At 32.6% G+C, this 17,782-nt stretch overlaps 2 protein-coding genes across 8 annotated transcripts; both read right to left on the reverse strand.

Moving 5' to 3' along the window:
• Nucleotides 1–1,420: 1,420 nt before the first annotated feature.
• UTR7 (UDP-N-acetylglucosamine (UAA) transporter family) lies at nucleotides 1,421–5,479 on the reverse strand. 6 transcript variants are annotated; one of them, XM_022875216.2, is made up of 8 exons: nucleotides 4,982–5,479; nucleotides 4,694–4,873; nucleotides 4,373–4,478; nucleotides 4,032–4,277; nucleotides 3,165–3,281; nucleotides 2,894–3,052; nucleotides 2,014–2,157; nucleotides 1,421–1,796 (listed from the first exon to the last, which is right to left on the reverse strand). In XM_022875216.2, the coding sequence occupies exons 2-8, from the start codon at nucleotides 4,732–4,734 to the stop codon at nucleotides 1,632–1,634; spliced, it is 978 nt and encodes a 325-aa protein (XP_022730951.2). In that variant the 5' UTR covers nucleotides 4,735–4,873; nucleotides 4,982–5,479; the 3' UTR covers nucleotides 1,421–1,631. The 6 variants fall into 6 exon arrangements, with proteins under 6 accessions (XP_022730951.2, XP_022730952.2, XP_089618810.1 ...); XM_022875217.2 differs by having other exon boundaries at nucleotides 3,165–3,275; nucleotides 4,982–5,390; XM_089762684.1 differs by having other exon boundaries at nucleotides 3,165–3,275; nucleotides 4,373–4,577; nucleotides 4,982–5,355.
• Nucleotides 5,480–7,453: 1,974 nt separating this feature from the next.
• On the reverse strand, nucleotides 7,454–12,927 carry UBP18 (ubiquitin-specific protease 18). 2 transcript variants are annotated; one of them, XM_089762687.1, is made up of 12 exons: nucleotides 12,269–12,851; nucleotides 11,491–11,641; nucleotides 11,334–11,422; nucleotides 11,112–11,197; nucleotides 10,860–11,022; nucleotides 10,623–10,746; nucleotides 10,082–10,239; nucleotides 9,813–9,897; nucleotides 9,452–9,664; nucleotides 9,142–9,203; nucleotides 8,373–8,500; nucleotides 7,489–8,012 (listed from the first exon to the last, which is right to left on the reverse strand). In XM_089762687.1, exons 1-12 carry the CDS (start codon nucleotides 12,514–12,516, stop codon nucleotides 7,759–7,761), a joined length of 1,761 nt encoding a protein of 586 aa, XP_089618813.1. In that variant the 5' UTR covers nucleotides 12,517–12,851; the 3' UTR covers nucleotides 7,489–7,758. The 2 variants fall into 2 exon arrangements, with proteins under 2 accessions (XP_022731320.2, XP_089618813.1); XM_022875585.2 differs by having other exon boundaries at nucleotides 7,454–8,500; nucleotides 12,269–12,927.
• Nucleotides 12,928–17,782: the final 4,855 nt, after the last annotated feature.

The following is a 17,782-nucleotide window of genomic DNA, read 5'->3' on the forward strand; positions in this document are numbered from 1 at the left end:
AAAATAATAAATATTGCTAATTATTTTTTAAAATATATATTGTTGATTCAATCCATAAAAGAATATTGATTAATATTTTGTACATGTAAAAGTCAAATTGATGTTAGGATAAATATAACTAAAAATATCCTCTCTTTCTTTCTTTTTTAGTCTCTCGTTCTATAAATTTCACATTCCAAAGTTCACATCAACTAAAACTATAAAAAAGGGTAGTGGCTATCAAGTGCTCCGTAGGATGGAGGAATTTCCTTTTTGAGATGGTTAAGCATTGAATTTGGAAGCAAAGAATGATGCAAATTAAGAGAGAGAAATTGAATTGGAATCAAAGAAGACAGCCACACCCACGCAATACCCTACTTGCTATATGTTAAATAACAACTCCATCTCATTTTCTTTTCTTTTTTTTTGTCGGTCGAAATTCATAAATCAAGAGAACTAGCTAGCTAGCTAGCTAGGTTGTGATTTTAATTTGGACATCTCTATTAAAAACCCCTCTTTATAACTACAACTTTAAACTTATTTAAAATTTTGGTTGATGGATCAATCACCTCCTCTCTACCAAACTATTATGTATGAGATGAGATAAATGAAAGTCTCAACTTGATCACTTTTTCATCTAACGATTATATATTCAAATTAAAATTTTTAATTAAAGGCGTTTTATATGCGTAATTCAATGTAAAATTCATTCATTTTTTGAAAAAAAAAATCTTATTTCTATAATTCTCGTCACTGATTATCTAAACAATATATATATATAATTGTAATCTTGTCGATCTAAATATTTAGTTGTATCTACAGTAGGCCTTGATCAAGCAATTTAAGCCAAACATTGAAGGACAAAATGCGTCAATCTAATTGAAAATATACACATATTAGTTGTAGTAAATAAACATTATTTTTGGGTCACTTTTTGCGATAAAACCAAACGTTTAGAAAGCGACACCAAAAATAAAATGGTAGATTGAGTTATTTGACACAAGAAACTTAAGGATCCATGCATGCCTGCATGTTTGTTATACTGAGAAAATTGTCAGTGAAGCAGAGCAGTAAACTGAAGCCCTAAAGGTGTATGGAACGTTTATCCTTGTGGGCTAATCTTCCTTCCTAAAATCAGGATAACATATACATGTGCAGTTCCAGCTAAAGTAGTACTTCCGACTATAATAGTTCATTAAAGGAGTAGTACTACAATTATTGGGGTTGATGCCCTTCCTCCATGGCTACAATTTTCTTCTCAAATATATCTAGATTTTTTCCTTGTTTAGGACGGTACTTGCCATGCCTGCTGCCACCACTAGTTTGGAGTTTCAGTTGAATTACCTTCATTTTTTAGAAAATTATTCCTAATTTTTAAAATCTTCTTGTTGTTATCTTGAAAAGTACTTTTCACCATCCATGGAGATGTGCGATGGTCCCGTTTTATCAATATAAATGTATCATTCATAGACAATGTTCACTCTACATCCCCTAAATTAATTACTCTTCTTTGCCCCTCTTGTATTGTAAAGGTGAAGCTGCTCAAAGAATGATATAGATGGATACACAGTCCTCAAATAATCACTTGATGAATGGCACACACGATGGGAAACTTGAAAAAGAAACCAATGCAGAATCCTTCAGAGTCTGGTTTATTTTCGATGAGCTTCAAGATCCAACATCAGTTTCTGTGGTTTATTCTTCTTTTGCTGATATTTGGCATACGAATACCACACTCCACCAGCCGTGTTAACAATCAATCCGGTGACGTTCAAAGCATGTACTTGCACACCACCGAGTAAAACAAAACCAAGTGTCTGAGAAGAAGTGAAAAAAGAAAAACTTCAGTCCTCATGCAATCTAAAATTTTACATTTGTAAAGAAGATTTGAGGCATGTTGCGTCCAATTCCAGGAAGACAGGAAGAAAAGGTGGGATTTAAAATCCTTGAACAATAGTTTTGAAAAGAAATCTGATCCAAATATCCACCCTTTCATCCCTTAACTTCTTAATCTTATGCAGCAAAGTTACTTACCGTGGACCCTACACCTTTCAGTACTCCAACAATGGTTGTAGTCAGAGCAGAGTTAACTATGGTACACAAAAACATGGTGTAGTTAAGAGCAATGCCCATTACCAACGAAAGAAGTAGGATCACCAAAAATGAGAAAGAATTGCTCTGCAAACAAATACTATTGATGTTATAAATCAAACTTATGAAACAAATTCAAAAAGGATGAATTCACAAATTTGACAATCAAATATTTCCCCTAGCTCGGATTCAACTAAGTGCAATATTTAATTTTATCTGGTAATATGATAATGAAACGAATTTGTTCTGACATCCTCTAGAAAAGATGGGGGATAAAGCTCCATAGGACATAAACTAGTAAAATGAAGAGAGGAAGGTAGGGAGGATGGAAAACTACCTTACGGTCAATGTGCAACCACAATAGAGAATACAAGCAGCAATACATCAAAATTCATAAACCGTCCTAATGGAAATTGAAGTGGTTTTTAACAAAAACAAAAGTGAATAAATGAAATGAAGTGCCAAGATGAAACTTATATAAATACAAGGAACTCTGAACACCAAGGGTGTAGAATGTTTATGCAATCTAAAGCATCTTGCTTTTCTTGATAGGTTAAGAGCCTTAATCGACTCTAATCTCATCTAAACTATAGGTATTAAGAAGGTCTTGAGGCCACATGTATTGGAAATTTTATATGAATAATTATCCTCATACACACTTGTATGTTTATATATTCTAGCAAATAAAAAAAATTGCCTTGTACAAAAAAAAATGGCTTCGTGTAGTGCCTTTGATTCAGGCCTAACCATATGGAAGTGTCACTGCATTCTAACACAATCACAAATGAATTACAATTTAAAGAATATGGGCAAAGATCCAAACCTTTGCAAATAATAATGACAAAGAATTTGGGAACTCTCCTGTTGCTATGATGAGAAACAGCAAAAATGGAAGAGAAAGAAAACTGTTATAGAACATTATCTCTACTGAAGAAAGCCCATCCTCTACACCAGACTTCTCTACCAACACAAGGTACATGGTCTGCATTTTAGATTAAACTCCAATATGAGAAAGCAAACTCTATGCAGGGCACTAATGGTGAACCTCAAATTGCAATGCACATTCATAAGCAGAGATATATTTAAGATCCAACCTGGAAAAACACAGAAGTTAGGGCCATGCTGTATCCGAAAAGGTCAAAAGAAAAATCTCCCATTGCAGCTACAATAACTCCAGCACCAATCAAAAGTACTGAAAGAGTCACCTGAAACTTGATAAAGAAGCAAGTAATGGCTGAGAATCTTCAAAATCAACTTCAATATATTTGATATGATAAACATTCTGTTGGGCATAAACAAATGTACAAGAAAGCCCTTCAAAAGGACAATGGTTGCAAATCTAAATTCTAACCACCAGCTTCCTTTACCAAATATGTCTTCTAGGCTCGATAAACATAGAGCAATTCAGCAATGGCTAAGTTAATAATATTCAGGACTTGGGAACTATAAGAAACCAGAGAATCTGAGGTGAAAAAGGAATGATAAATTTAGAATGATTTGAGACAGAGTACCATGTGTAGTAACTGAAAAACAAAAATTAACAAGAAATATATGGGGCCATAAAGAAAAAATTTGAGCTTCTTACAAAGTATGGGAAAACAAACCCCTTGAATATGAGACAACAGAATTATGAATTCATTGACAATGAAACAAATTATCAGAAGGTCAAGTGTCTTTGAAACCTTTAGTTCAGCTCTGATTTTGTTGAGGCAAAGAGGGCAGTTGATGATATATGATAAACATCATGCAATGCGAACCGTCTTAATAGTTGAATTGTAAAATAGCACAAATATTATATTTTGTAAGCAATGCACATTATTAATCGAAAGCAATTGACGCAATATTGTGGTATAAACTTCAATTAATACCCTTAACAATCCCTATAAGAGAACCAAGCTTAAGAGGCAAATGCAAAATCACATCAACAGGAGACCAATATACGTAGGAATGACAACACAAACCTGAGTTGTAGGCTTTTCCTTTCCAGAAAAGAAACCAGCAATGAGCACAGAAAGTGGTGTGAGCCTCTTTATAGCAATATACATAGGAATATTAACGCCTTTCAAGCTTGCAAGAGCAAATGCCACATTTGCATTGTAAAATAGAGAAACAGGGAGAAGCCTTTTAGCTGTGGTAATATCAATCCCTTTAGCTTTTGTGTAACCCATTTGCCGGCCAAAGTGAATGAGCAAGGCAGTTGCCAATTGCTAACACAATCATAGTACCAAATAAATTCCTTTTTGATAAATTGAAATTTTACATAGCCCATTTTTTTTACAGGAAAAAAAAAAAAAAGCAATACCTGCACGGTAAGCAGGGTCATGGAGTGTGCATACTGCATAAGAATTGCTTTATTGATAAAAACCATAGCCATCGAAGCGATCCCATACGACAAGGCTGAGAACAAACTACATTGCAAACAGAGCTTCAGCTTTCTGATTTGATTTAATAATGCTTGTTCACTTCCTCTATTATTTGCCTCAAAGTTTCTCTCTCTCTCTCTCTCTCTTAAAAAAAGGAAAAAAGAAAAAAAGGGAAGAACAGTAATTGGTGGGCAAAATAAATGGTACTCTAACAGGCAAAATCATCTTGGTGTCAGAACAAGTACAAAGGCAAAATTAACCTTAAAAGAGAACTGCTTTCTGCATCGCTGCGAGTGTCCATGACTGAAAGAGATCCGAGATTTCCCACGTTTGCAAAATAAAAACAATTTGACCAGCACCCAATCCAAATCTAATCACATAGCCAAATCAACAGATTCCAAATCCCACCTCAAAAATTTTAGTACTAAAAATAAAAAAACCTGCAAATCAAAGAACAATTGGGCCTGTGAAGCTAACTCAAATCGGCGGCAAAAAAGAAAAACCAAAATAGAAATGGGAATCAACGTATAAATCGGAAAGCAAATCACCTGATAGCAGAAAGGATTGAATTACATAGTCACCGGAGGGGGTTTTTTGTTTGTTTGAAAGGAAGAGTAATGTTGGATCGAGTGAAAAGGGGCTTCGAAGGGTTGATGGAGATGGTTAACAACTGTAGTTAGGAGTGTGGAGATTGGATATCCAATAATAAAGTAATATATAATAAACCGTCAAGCAAGGGGCAACAAAAAAAAAAGGGAAAAATAAGGGAGATTTGGTTTAGAATGAACGGGTGGACTGAGAGAAAATGGGATTGGGAACAAAGACATCGCCATCAGGATCACCTGGGATGCTCCCTCCCCTGCTTGGATCCATTGCATCACTTAATGGAGCTTTGGTTTTTTCGTTGTTGCACCTTTCAGCTAGTAATAAATATGTTTCGTTGGCTCGATCTCATATGTATTCCACTTGCAATGGACCATGTAAAATATAAAACCTTATCCCTACGCTGCCTCCTGACAACAAATTAAAAGCTAGACTGATACTACAATTAGCTAATGCTAATTTTTTTTTAATTAATAAGTAGTTATTTTAATAGATTAAAATTCTTTTTTTTATAAAAAAATCTTAAATTCAAGTTTTACAATCATTTATTGGAGTCATCTTAAATACATAATTTATAATTATTTATCTTAAATTATCAAATATAACATATCTTATTTTGATCTAAAAGATTAAATAATTTATCTACTTTCGAATTTTTTCTTACTAAAAAAAATATTATTTATTTTTTTGGTAATGGATACACTAATACTATTACTATGAATCAGGTGTAGAATTTATGAGGCTAATGTATAATAATGTTACTGCTACAACTTACTTAGAGACCAGATTATACATCAAGACTGATTATGGAATAAAGCAAAACAACATGCCCCTGCGTTTCACACTCCACATAGTTAACAAAGTTCAGTGTTCGTTAAGAATCATGACATTGGGTGTTCTTAGAACCCTTCCAAATTCCTTTTCACTTGAAGATCGGCTCGGTATGCCTTTGTGATCTGGCAATCTACCTTAATGCAGTTGGCCTTGCGTTGTCAGAAGCCTTTGTTATAGTTAGTAAATAAAGTAATAGTTAATGCCCACTGAAAAGCACCAAATCTACCAACTGTCAACGCCTTCCTCCCAAGCCCTGCTCTGCATATCCGGCTTGTAAATTCCCAAGTGCTTTTTTTTTCTTTTTTTTTTTCTCGACAACCATTGGCACAGCTTATTCCGTCCGTGGTGCAGGTGTTCCTTGGTCCTGGTGTTCAACCTGATTAGGTTTGGAGGACTTGGATTGGAGTGAGGCGTGGAATCCTTCGAAGGTCTCTTCATAGTTTCTACACATTGGAAAAGCAACTCGTGCTTGAGACATCGAGCCGAGGGCTTTAAGAGGCGAGTGCAAAATAGCATAAAAGCTAAGCTGTGTTCCGGCTTGTGCACATACTTCAACATCCAAAAATAACAGTGTTAATGTGTTACTATTGACAAAGTTAACTAGTTCGTTACAAGTGAAATGGCACAGGCTATTGCCAAAGTTGAACACATCGAATAATAGCTCAAATATTTTGCAACACATGTCAGGAGTAGTGGCGGCACAAGACTACCAAATAATTCAAGAGCTAAGCTAATGTTATTAGCAAAGGAATTCCTGCTAATAATTGTAAACATATTCTTCCATTATGTCAACCTAAAATGATTATGGAGTGTTTTCCTTCACCAGTGTAAAATAAAATATTTATCCCCTGATAAGGGTACTTTTAATCTTATTTCCTTAAATGGGATATTTTATTCCATGTCATTTATTTTTTTTCAAAATGATTAAAGTAACCGAAACAGTAAAAAGTCACTAAGGGGCTTCCAGTTCTGAGATCACAATCGGTTTACACGCCTACCAAACTTCTAGAAATGCTAATGATAATCTAAGAGTAAAAGAACATACAAGGATGATTCATGGGATGGATAACAGGTTAAACACTACAATAAGATTAGGAAAAAGAGAGTTATGTGGTGGGACTTTGGAGGCAACAGCAAAGAACAAAATAGAAAATGTTGGGTCGTTGGACCATACAAGGAGGAGAGATGATGATGGGAAAAAGGAAACATGGAGAGCATGGAGTAGTGGATATGGACATTGATAACACTGTCAAAAAGGAGTAAGCAGGAGGATGAAAGTTAAACAAGCTTTATTTTTTGGAATAGTTAAGGAGCAGTGGAAATTTTTGCAAAGCCACCATGGCTCTGAAAATTCCTTTGTCTCTGTGCTCCCCAGCTACTCTCTCTTTGTGAAAAAAAAAAAAAAAGTTGTTCACCTTCTGGTTTAAGAATGAAGGGTTAAAGGAAGAAAAGTGAGGGCCATGCATATCTTCCTGTACATTCAATTCCTGATCAACATATGCCTTATTTTGGGTTTATTGTCAGTTTATCTTGGATCCAGATCAAAAGAGAGTTCTAGTTGATTGCACGGATAATACTTGGGGAGAAGGGGAACAATGGGAATTTTTTTGCAACGGGATTGAAAAATAAATAACATGACATTAAGTATCCTATTTAGAGAAATTAGATTAGAAGTACCCTTATTAGAGACTAAGGATTTTATTTTACTCTAGGTAAGGAAAAAGCTAAATGATTATGGGCCATCTAAAATTGGTACAATAGAATCTAAGATTTCTGTAAATAATGAAACCCCAGATCAGATAAATAGCCCAACTTCATCCATTTCTTTTAATGATGGGAGGATGATCAAAAAATATGAACAAAATAATTAGCGGGAACATGCAGCCCATTATTGCGAACTGCCATCTGCTATTTCAGCTCTCTTGACCCCATTCCCTCCCTCAAGTTCTGAACCGTGCAAGGACAATTCACGTTTCAAACCAGGGGTTCTGGCTGGAGATGTGTCATCTGAATCTTCCATTACATAATTAATTGCTACTTGCAAATCTTGCTCACAGCTTTTTATGTCTTTTGAAACCGATAAATATTGCTTTGCTTCAACCATCTTCACACTTTCTGCTTCCATTACAGCTTCAGAAGTGGCTGCAACAAACAGATCTTTATCAGAGCTGGAAACCTCCTTTATATCAGAAGAACATGGCAGACTACTACTCCGGTCCACATTCACTGGATTTTCTCTCACAGCTATAGAATGAACCTTATCCATATCTTCACCATTTATTCTAGTAGCTTCTGAATCAATCTGGAAACATGATTCGTTTTCATAAAAGGAAACCTCCTTATAAAGAGATGAATTTGACTTGAACTTAACCACATCAACATCCTCATGTCCATTAACAGCACAAGTATTTATTCCAGTAGATGACTCAACTTCATGTCTAGGAATTTCAGAATGCAATCGACCGTTGAATGACAGGGACACAGAACAACCAGGAGAATTACCAGACTCTTTTCCAGCTACACTTGCAATTTGATCCTTTGGACAACGCTCTTCTTCAGCTTTCATTGATTTCTGTTCATCCTTCCCCTGAGTTCCAGAGGTTCTAAGACATGATGGGCGTGCAGAAACCCTGCACACAAACAGGAAAACAGGACCCCTATAAGGTCACCGATATAAAACACCTGCAAAGATATTAAAAGAAAGAGGAATTCCTCCCAAAGTATTTATTCATTTCTTCGCAGGGCCAAAGAACAGGACAAGAATATTCATATGCAATGTCTTACTTGGTCCCATAAATGCACCCACATGAGATGCATGTTTTAACAACAAAAAATAAAAAATAAACCTAGGGATCTGTGTAAAAACCAAAAACCATCTACGGCTCTGTTTTACCTATTGAGCATACCATAATATATTCATGACAAAACAAAGGATCAGAATCCATAAATATTCAGTTACAGGTACTGAATGACAAAAAGGATAAACAGGAGTTAAAATCTCATAATAACTGCAATGTTATCTCAACACGTTAATTCACATCAAACCTTTGAGATTTATGGGGCAGAACCTATATACTTTTTCTGATTAGTTAGTGACAAACTCCTGTAATTTTTTATAACTTGAATGGGCACTCTAGCTATCAATTTCAGGTTACAAGTCCTTTACAAAATAATCCATGGATGTAAAGTAGATTAAAGCTTTAAAGCAGGAGAAAGGGAAAGAGATAACAGGTTTTAAGTGCCAGTGCTTGTCGAGGGAGGATAAAGGCACCTGCTATATAAAAGCATATATGCTCCCTGAGAAAGTACGTCTTCCAATTCAACCCTCATAACCTGGAAAAAGAGGCAGAACAGTTTGAGAAAAAAATCTGAGAATTCAAATGCACTAGAAAATTTTTTTTGTCTACCCCATCTTCTAATGATGATTGAATGGGGATGACAGAGGGCTTGGCATAAAGAAAATTCTGCAGAGAGATTCTTTTATTAGGCACGGCACTCACAATCAGAGAAGGAAATGGGTGGTAAATGCGCATGTGTGTGTGTGTGTGTGTGTGTGAGAGAGAGAGAGAGAGAGAGAATACCTTATGGTCATCAATCAAATACCAGTTTCCACAGAAATCTTTGGTGTAGCAAATATAATGACCAAAAAAGGATGCATTCAGCATATCAACATGGACAACAACTGCATAAAGTTTGTATAGATTGGTATCATCTCCATCTTCACTCATGTAAGGGGTAAGATCCAATGTTTCAGGAAAAATAACTCTTTTGTTGAGTTTTCCAAATCGACCACTCTGCAAATATTTTCAACAGAAATTTCATATATCAAAAGATAAAGCTTCAATGATCCGATTTAACAGCAAAAGGAAAAGACAACAAGCATGCACTGCCATGTCGATGAATGGCAACAAAATACACATGTATTATTGATGTATGTAAGACCTGAAATCTTTTTAAGGCAATGGTAAGAATGTTAGGAGCCCATCGTATAGTAAGGCGCTTCCATGCCTTGACATAGTCATTGCAGCTGAAAAGAGGAATAAAATACCATAATCAACACTAGATCCAAAACTAGGATGAAACAAATAGTTAAACACCAAAGTACAATAAAAATATATAAAATTTAGGTAAAATTCATTGCTGGATAATTTAGAATCATGCAAACTAAATTAGATACTATTTGAGACCAAGTGGAGGAGAAGCAATCATACCCGTCACATTTGTACATATTTTCCCCATGAAGCCACTCTTTAACAGTGAACTGATCAAGGCATTCCTCCAATGATGAAGCATCTCCATGAATTTCAACAGTTAAATCCATCATATTTTCATATTGATTTGAAATCTTATTGCAATTTGTGCAAATCACCTAAAAGGTTTTAACATGGTGATAAAGTATTAGGCATCCTAGTACAAACTTAAACATTGAAAAACACGAAGCAAGGTGATTTAGATAAAAGATTAAGGCAAAATGAACTGAAATCACCTTTATTTAATCAGATGTTCAACTACTTAACAAATGTTCACTTAGTTAAGGAGCAACACTCTTATTTACTATGAGTTTCTAATTCATATAGATACTCTACTTTGGGAAACAGCTATATTAAGAAGCAAATTGAAAAACACAAAAATTTCCAGAACATTTTTTACTACTAGAACCCATAGATACTGTATATTTATCAATGGTGAATCACCACAGTTTTAATAGAAAAAAAGGAATGTCAATTATTCTAAATCAATAAGATGCATCACCTGAGATTGTAGATGACCACCAAATATATGCTGAATAAGGGTTGTCTCTTGAGAGACACGATCAACAGCTTTTTCTCCACCAAATTCATCTAGGCAAACAGATTGCATAGTATCAATAGCGAACCTGCAAAAAAAAGACAACAACTATTACAAATAAATCTAGAAATCCACAATTCCCCCAAGTTAATTTCAAGAAGTTGCCAAAAGAAAACACATTCAAATACAAGTGATACTAACCTCATGAATTCATGAGCATCCTCCTGTCTTCCATAACCAAGGTTACCTCCAATATTAGGCAACCTAGAGAGAATGTTAATTGGAGAAAATGGATGTGGATTTTGGCTTGATCTTTCAACGTGAATTTGAAATTCGCACAGAAAGCACCAATCATTACGTTTGCCTAGAAAATAGAAATAATAATCATAAAGGTCAGATGCTGTTCAAGAACCTAGAGATGAAAACCATAGCTGTTCTAGTTTCTCAATTTACATTCTTTCCTGTGGCCTTTCTCCAACAAGTAAGCAACAAGTGGACGAGTGGATACAAGGCACTGCAGAACCACATTGGCAAAGCAACTGCAGAAAAAGGACAAACAGGAATAAATAAATAAAAATTTGAAAAAGGAACACACACTTATCTTTCTAATCAGAAGTTCTAACAAATAAAAAAAAAGTTAAAAAGAAAAAGAACATAAACATGGTAAACATGAACCTGTTTCCACAATTTAAGAGTCCACACGGAGGGAATCCAGGTTTCTCCCAGTTGAAAAGTTTTACAAACTCATCATATGGGAAAAGAACCTGAAAAAAAATAGACAATGAATTTCAAATTTACTTCTATTGGTTATAAAAAGGGTCAAAAGATTCACCTTTCTTGGCTTCTTGATAATCTTAGAGGTTCCACTGGCAGGAACCAGAGCAACTCCTGAAAAAAGTTTTATGCTTGCAGTTTGTGCCGAATTTTCTTTGCACTTTGTCTTATGCCCGGCATTCCAGTGCAACTTTTGGCAAGCTGAGGAGCTGAAAAAAGAAGGCAAACCTAGTAAGATCAGGCGTTCAAATAATAGATGTCCTTATGTAACCGACAGTACATTAACTAAAAGGTTAGTAAATCATTGTTCACTAGCATGCTAACCAAGCATTCTTTGTTTTCTTGAATTGGACACCAAATGAAAATTTTAAAGTCAAGGAGCCATTGAGACTAAGAGGCTTTTGTTAAATCATGCAAACAAGACTAACAATGTGGCATTTTTCTGTATAATTGATTGATGGAGTGATCAAAATTTCAACACTGAACTTGCTGGGCTTCTAATTTATTGACATTATCAGCGTTGAACAACTCCGGACTCAACCTAGATTAAGCACAACAGTTCTTTTATAGGGGAAAATCAAACAAAATTACTTATAAAGAGAGAGAGAGAGGTAAATTAAGAAAAATAAAACATAACTTAAATAGATAAAAACAAAAAAATTCAATCATAAGATAAATTTTGGAAAGCAGCTAATCACTAGAAAGATTAAACGAGAATTAATAACATAAACAAAAAAAGAAACTTTTTTTTTTTGGTAAGCAATCATGAAAAACAGTAATAACCGCCGCAAGAGCCAAACAAGGAGGAGGATCGCACAAAAGAAATGCAAACGTACCAATAACGAACAGATTTGCAACGCGAGCACTTCTTGGAGGCGGTATTGGAGCAAACGGCACAAGGAGAGAGGTCGGGGTCCACGGGGATGGAAGACATTGTTTGGTCACGGTCAAAATTAGCGTCGACTTCGAAGTATTTCGACGCCGTATTCTTGAGCAAGTGAAGAGCCCCCAATGCGAATATAAATAGCGTAAATATGAATTGCAGGAACCAATTTAGATCCAACGTTAATCCAACGACATGCATCTACACAGCCTCCTCGATCCCGATTCTAGGGTTTTTCTTCATCGATTTTCCTTTTGGCCCCACTCTCCCTCACACTTTCCCCCTTCACCAATTTTATGAAATTCTTTTTAATTTTTAATTACTCATACTCTCAAGCCCCCAAAATACAAAATTAGTAAAACCTTCTTTATTTTAATTATAAGAAAAAAAAAAAAAAAAGAAGGAACAATTAGCAGGACTGGTGTTTTACGTCTATTAGTTTCTAAAAAGGAAGTGGCGTGAGGACTTCTGGCTATGCAGAGGAATATTATTTTTTACTTAAAAGAAACAAAGTCGTCACTCACGCAACACAGCCTGCGAGGAAGAGTGAGGCCCTTGGCCCTGACCTTCTTTATTTATGTTTGATGGGAGTTACATAGTTGAATGTGGATCAAATTGATTTAATTTTTTTTACTATTATATAATATTAAGAAAATTTAAAATTTGAATTTAAAATTTTATTCGATTTTAATTGAATTGAATTAAATTAAATTTTATTTGTTTATTTATTAATTTTTAATTTTTATATATTATTTTAATATAAAATTTTAATATATTAAAAAAAATTTTAATATTAAGAAAATTTAAAAATTGAAGTTAAATTTTTATTCAATTTTAATTGAATTAAATTAAATTTTATTTGTTTATTTATTAATTTATTAATTTTTATATATTATTTTAATATATTAAAAATATTTTAATATAAAATTATTATTTTATTTTTTAAAAATATATAATATATATATAAATTAAAATATATATAATTCGATTTAATTTTTTATTTTTTATTTAAAATTCCATCTAAACTTAATATATATATATATATATATATTTAATATTCAAATAAAAAAATCGGTTCAAATCGATTTTATTTTTCTTTTAGCCGTTAATGCCAAGTTCCACGCCGCTTTTTGAGCCTCGGCCCTGGGCAGTTGCCCTTGGCTTGTTAAGGTTAAGCCTTAAGGGGGCAATATAAAGAATAAAAAACTTTCTTACTATTACTATTTACTATACATCTAAAACGAAATCTTTTTAGCCTCACTATATATATATATATATATATATAAATCTTTTTAAATAATACAGTAATAAGTACTAATTAGTTAAAGAGCTTCATGTGTTTAAAATTTAGCTTAACTCAAATTCAATATTTTTCTTTTTTTTTTCAATAATTTCTAAAAATAGATATGTATCATAAAAATAAGATTTAAGGGGCATATATGAAAAATATAATTTTTTATTAATAATATGTAATTTGTTAATAAAATATCAAAAATTTAATTTTAATTATAAAAAATCAAAATTTCATAGTTTTAAATGTCAAATCAAATTTATAAAATTTTCAATTAAATATTTGAATATTGATAAAATTAAAAAAATAAATTGATAAGACAATACAAATACACTGAAATAATTACTAATAATAGTACTTTATTAATTATTAAATAATAAAATACGATTGTAAATTTTAAATTATTAAATGATAAATGGACTCTGTTCTAACTTTTAGGGAATAAAAAACATTCTATAACTTTAGAATGTTGAGTTATTTTTTAGTCATCTATGTTTGCACTAAATATCGCATAAAAACTTGATCATGGGATGGAGAAGTGCCAAAATGACTTTGGACTCTTTTAACCTTTTAAGGAGCAAACGATTTAGATTTATATCGATTAATATCATTTTTTCTTAGGGTGAGATCATGCCTTACTCCATGCTTATATTAAATTGCATTCATTGCAATGTCTATAAGTTTGACTATATGTTTGTCAAATTAAATCATAAATATCTCATTAATTATCATGAAACAATAGTCTTAATGCTGCTGTTGTTAGTAGCTGAGATTTTTAACAACTTAGTGCAACAGCTGACAGCAGAAAAAACTGATACAACATTTTATTATTTTCCCACTAAAAAAAAAAAAATAAAGGCAGCCGATTCCAATACCCTTTATATATCGTTTCCTTTTAGTCAACAAAGCGATTCTTCAAATACTTCAATAGTTACTTGGAATATTCTTATAAAGATTATTGTGATAATTGCCAGAACAGTTTTCCTCGCACAGAATATTCTTGGAATTGAAAATAGGTAAAGAAAATACCGTGCAATTCTTGTCGAGCCAGCCAAGGCTAGCAAATAGAAACAACAACAAGACCACAACTCGTGGGCTTCACTATCACCTAATGACATATTGACCCGACCCAGAGAAAAAACATCTGGGCTTGGTTATATGACAATCCTGAAGTTGAGTAATGAAACTTCTGTCTGCGTTCCCACAAACAAAGCTCTAAATTATATTTGAGGAGATAAGATATGAAAATAATCAAATAAAAAATAAAGATAATATGATTAAAATTTTTAAAAAATTATAAATAAATTTAATAAAATAAAAAAAATTATAATTTATATTTATGTGTCAATATAAATTATGACATAATTTTTATATAAAATATAATATTTTATATGGCACGATTAAATAAATTTTTCGTGGCCTGGTTAAAGGGGGGAGGGCAAATTGAAAAATAGGGGAGGTTGGGATTTCTAATGCACAAGTTAAATGCATTTGCAAGAAAATGTCTTTTTATTGGCCTTTTGGTTTGTTTAATTACAGACGTTTTGGCAGAGGCATTGACCAAAATATTGTTTTTCTAACACTCTAATTAGGTTTTATTTATTCGGTAGGACAATTAAAATCAGGATAAAATGTAACCGACCCACTTTCATGTGTCAAGTGCTCACATGGCTACCACATGTCTAACAGTAATACTAATATCCTTCTTGGGAACCAGCTATATTTGATCTCAGGCACCTAGCAACAGCCTGTTTTTGTCTCAGATACAATTGAAACATTGAAAGGAGACGTGAACATGCACCCAGCAAATTCTTTCCTAGGAGAATTACCAAATTTTGTAGTTTTACAAGAGAAAGTGTTGGAAAGTTGGACCAAAAGCCCGAAAATAACAAAAAAAAAAAAAATCATATTGTCAAAATTCTAATCATCATGGATCTAATTAACTAATTGTATTTAAAAAATGTCAAAGTTAATAATTATACGATCTGTTAATAAAATATTAATATTATTAATTTTAATGATGTAAATTTAATTCATAATAACCGAAAACCTCAAACACAAAAGAAAAACAATCTAGTTTAGTTTATGGAAATCAAAGTTATTAAAGTTGTTTAAGAGTCGGTCACTTGGGTTTGAAGAAACAACGGAGGAATTAAACTTTGCTATGTTTCCTCATATGTGTTGCTGAAGCTTTGAATTTCGTAAAAGCAGCCCACTCCATTGCCTTCTAAGCATCCACCCAAGTCCGAAGCTATCATTTGGACACATTTTCTTAAGTGTATCGGAAGTTTTAAAGCCAAAATATGAATTATAATAATAAAATACAAAGAAATCACATGTGGAAGACACTAATATCGTTCTGGGTGTAATAATTGGTAACACCCAAACCTAATTAATTTGGTTCAGGGAACCTGCTTAATTTTGTTTTTCATTTTAGAATTGTTTCATATGAAAAGGGGAAGGTACCAATAATTGATGGAAAAGATGAGAAGAGCACAAAGTCACAAAACGTTCTCCATTTTCCATCCACATTGCTCCATTACATTTTATTTTATAATAGATTTTCAGATTGATAGTTACAGTGTTAGAAGTACTATTTCTTTTTTGTTGCATTATGGAGGGGGACATCCTCTTTTTTTGTCTATAATAATCCAATAGTAGAACCCAATTCAAAACAAGCATTTCCTTGAAAGCAAGACAAGCTTTTATTTAGACCTAATTCTTTTCCCTCGTATAAAGAAAGAGATGATGAAAAATGCCTATGGCTCCATGAATGTTTTTGACAAGGATGTTTGTGCTTAGGTCGTCACTCATCTTTTTGCAAAGGCTCTGTATTTGTACATGGGGAAGGGGAAAATTACTTTGAATAAAATGACAATGACATGCAACTTATTTGTCTCGTCAAAACCAATCCAACAAGGAGAGGCGCTAGGATTATGGCCGTAGGCAAGAAAACCCGGAGTGGTGTTGCCCATTAAAGCCATTTGATACACTTATCGAAGTCGATTATAATGCCCCAAAGCAAAGGATTAGGTTATATAGATATATCAATTCATCGCTTATGATTTGACATAAAGATCAGCTGACATGTTTTTTCTTGACTTTCATTTGCTGTTTTGGTTCGCATGTACACGTCTTAGTTGTTAGAAATTTTTTTTTTTAATTTATTCGTTTGATAAAATATTATATAAAAATTTATTGTTTATATGCAAAGTATTTTTATTAATTTTTAAAAAAATTTCATATAATATCATAATTGTATTGTAACTGGATTATAATTTTTAATGTTAAAGTTAATTATATAATTATATAATATTTTATTTGTAGATGTGAATTTTAAAAGTTATCAAGATATTTTTTTAAACAAAATTAAAAAAATAAAAATAAATTGAGAAGTGAAAATGTTAACGTAACGTAACACATAATAAATTTGAGACTGACATAACAAAATAAGTAATAAATTCAAAAATGGCATAATGAAACACATGACAAGTAGTAAATTCCGAGATGCTATGACGGAATAAGTGGCAAGTAGGAAATGCAGAGATATTGTAATGAAATACTAACAGATTTAGATATGTAGAAGCAGGGTTTGGACATAAACAAAAAGAAGATGCTATGACATCATGTTAGAAAATAAGTGATTTTGAATCCATTAATTTGAGAAAAATACTATATATAGATGTTATATTTATATACAAAAGATTCTCGTTAATTAAGAAAGGAATCTCATCATAATGTTTAATATTATTTTAATTATAAAATTATAATCCTTAATATTATATTTAAATACGTAATTATGTTACATCTAAATCAATCAATTAATAACTGAAATTCAATTAATGCATTAAGATCCCCAAATTATCAAGATAAAGCATGCCTAAATAAAGACATCATTTATTCTAAGAAAATGACTCGTCACTTATCTAAAAAAATCACTTCCAAACTAACAAATGGGCCACCAATTTACCCTATATCATTAAATGTCACATTAAAATTATTAAATATAATTCGTACTTATTTAAAATTATTAAATATATTTTTTATCCGTTCACATAAATCTTCTCAAGCTCTACACAAACATTTCTCGACTGTCTTTATCTACGTAGAAGGTGAAAAAAACCTAGGTACACAAGATAACCGAGAAGGACTCTCTTTCTTTGGAGGACACACTAA

This window comes from Durio zibethinus, chromosome 6, assembly GCF_047325235.1.
Source record: "Durio zibethinus cultivar Kanyao isolate XHJ-2024 chromosome 6, ASM4732523v1, whole genome shotgun sequence".
In the NCBI taxonomy this organism is placed as follows: Eukaryota; Viridiplantae; Streptophyta; class Magnoliopsida; order Malvales; family Malvaceae; genus Durio; species Durio zibethinus.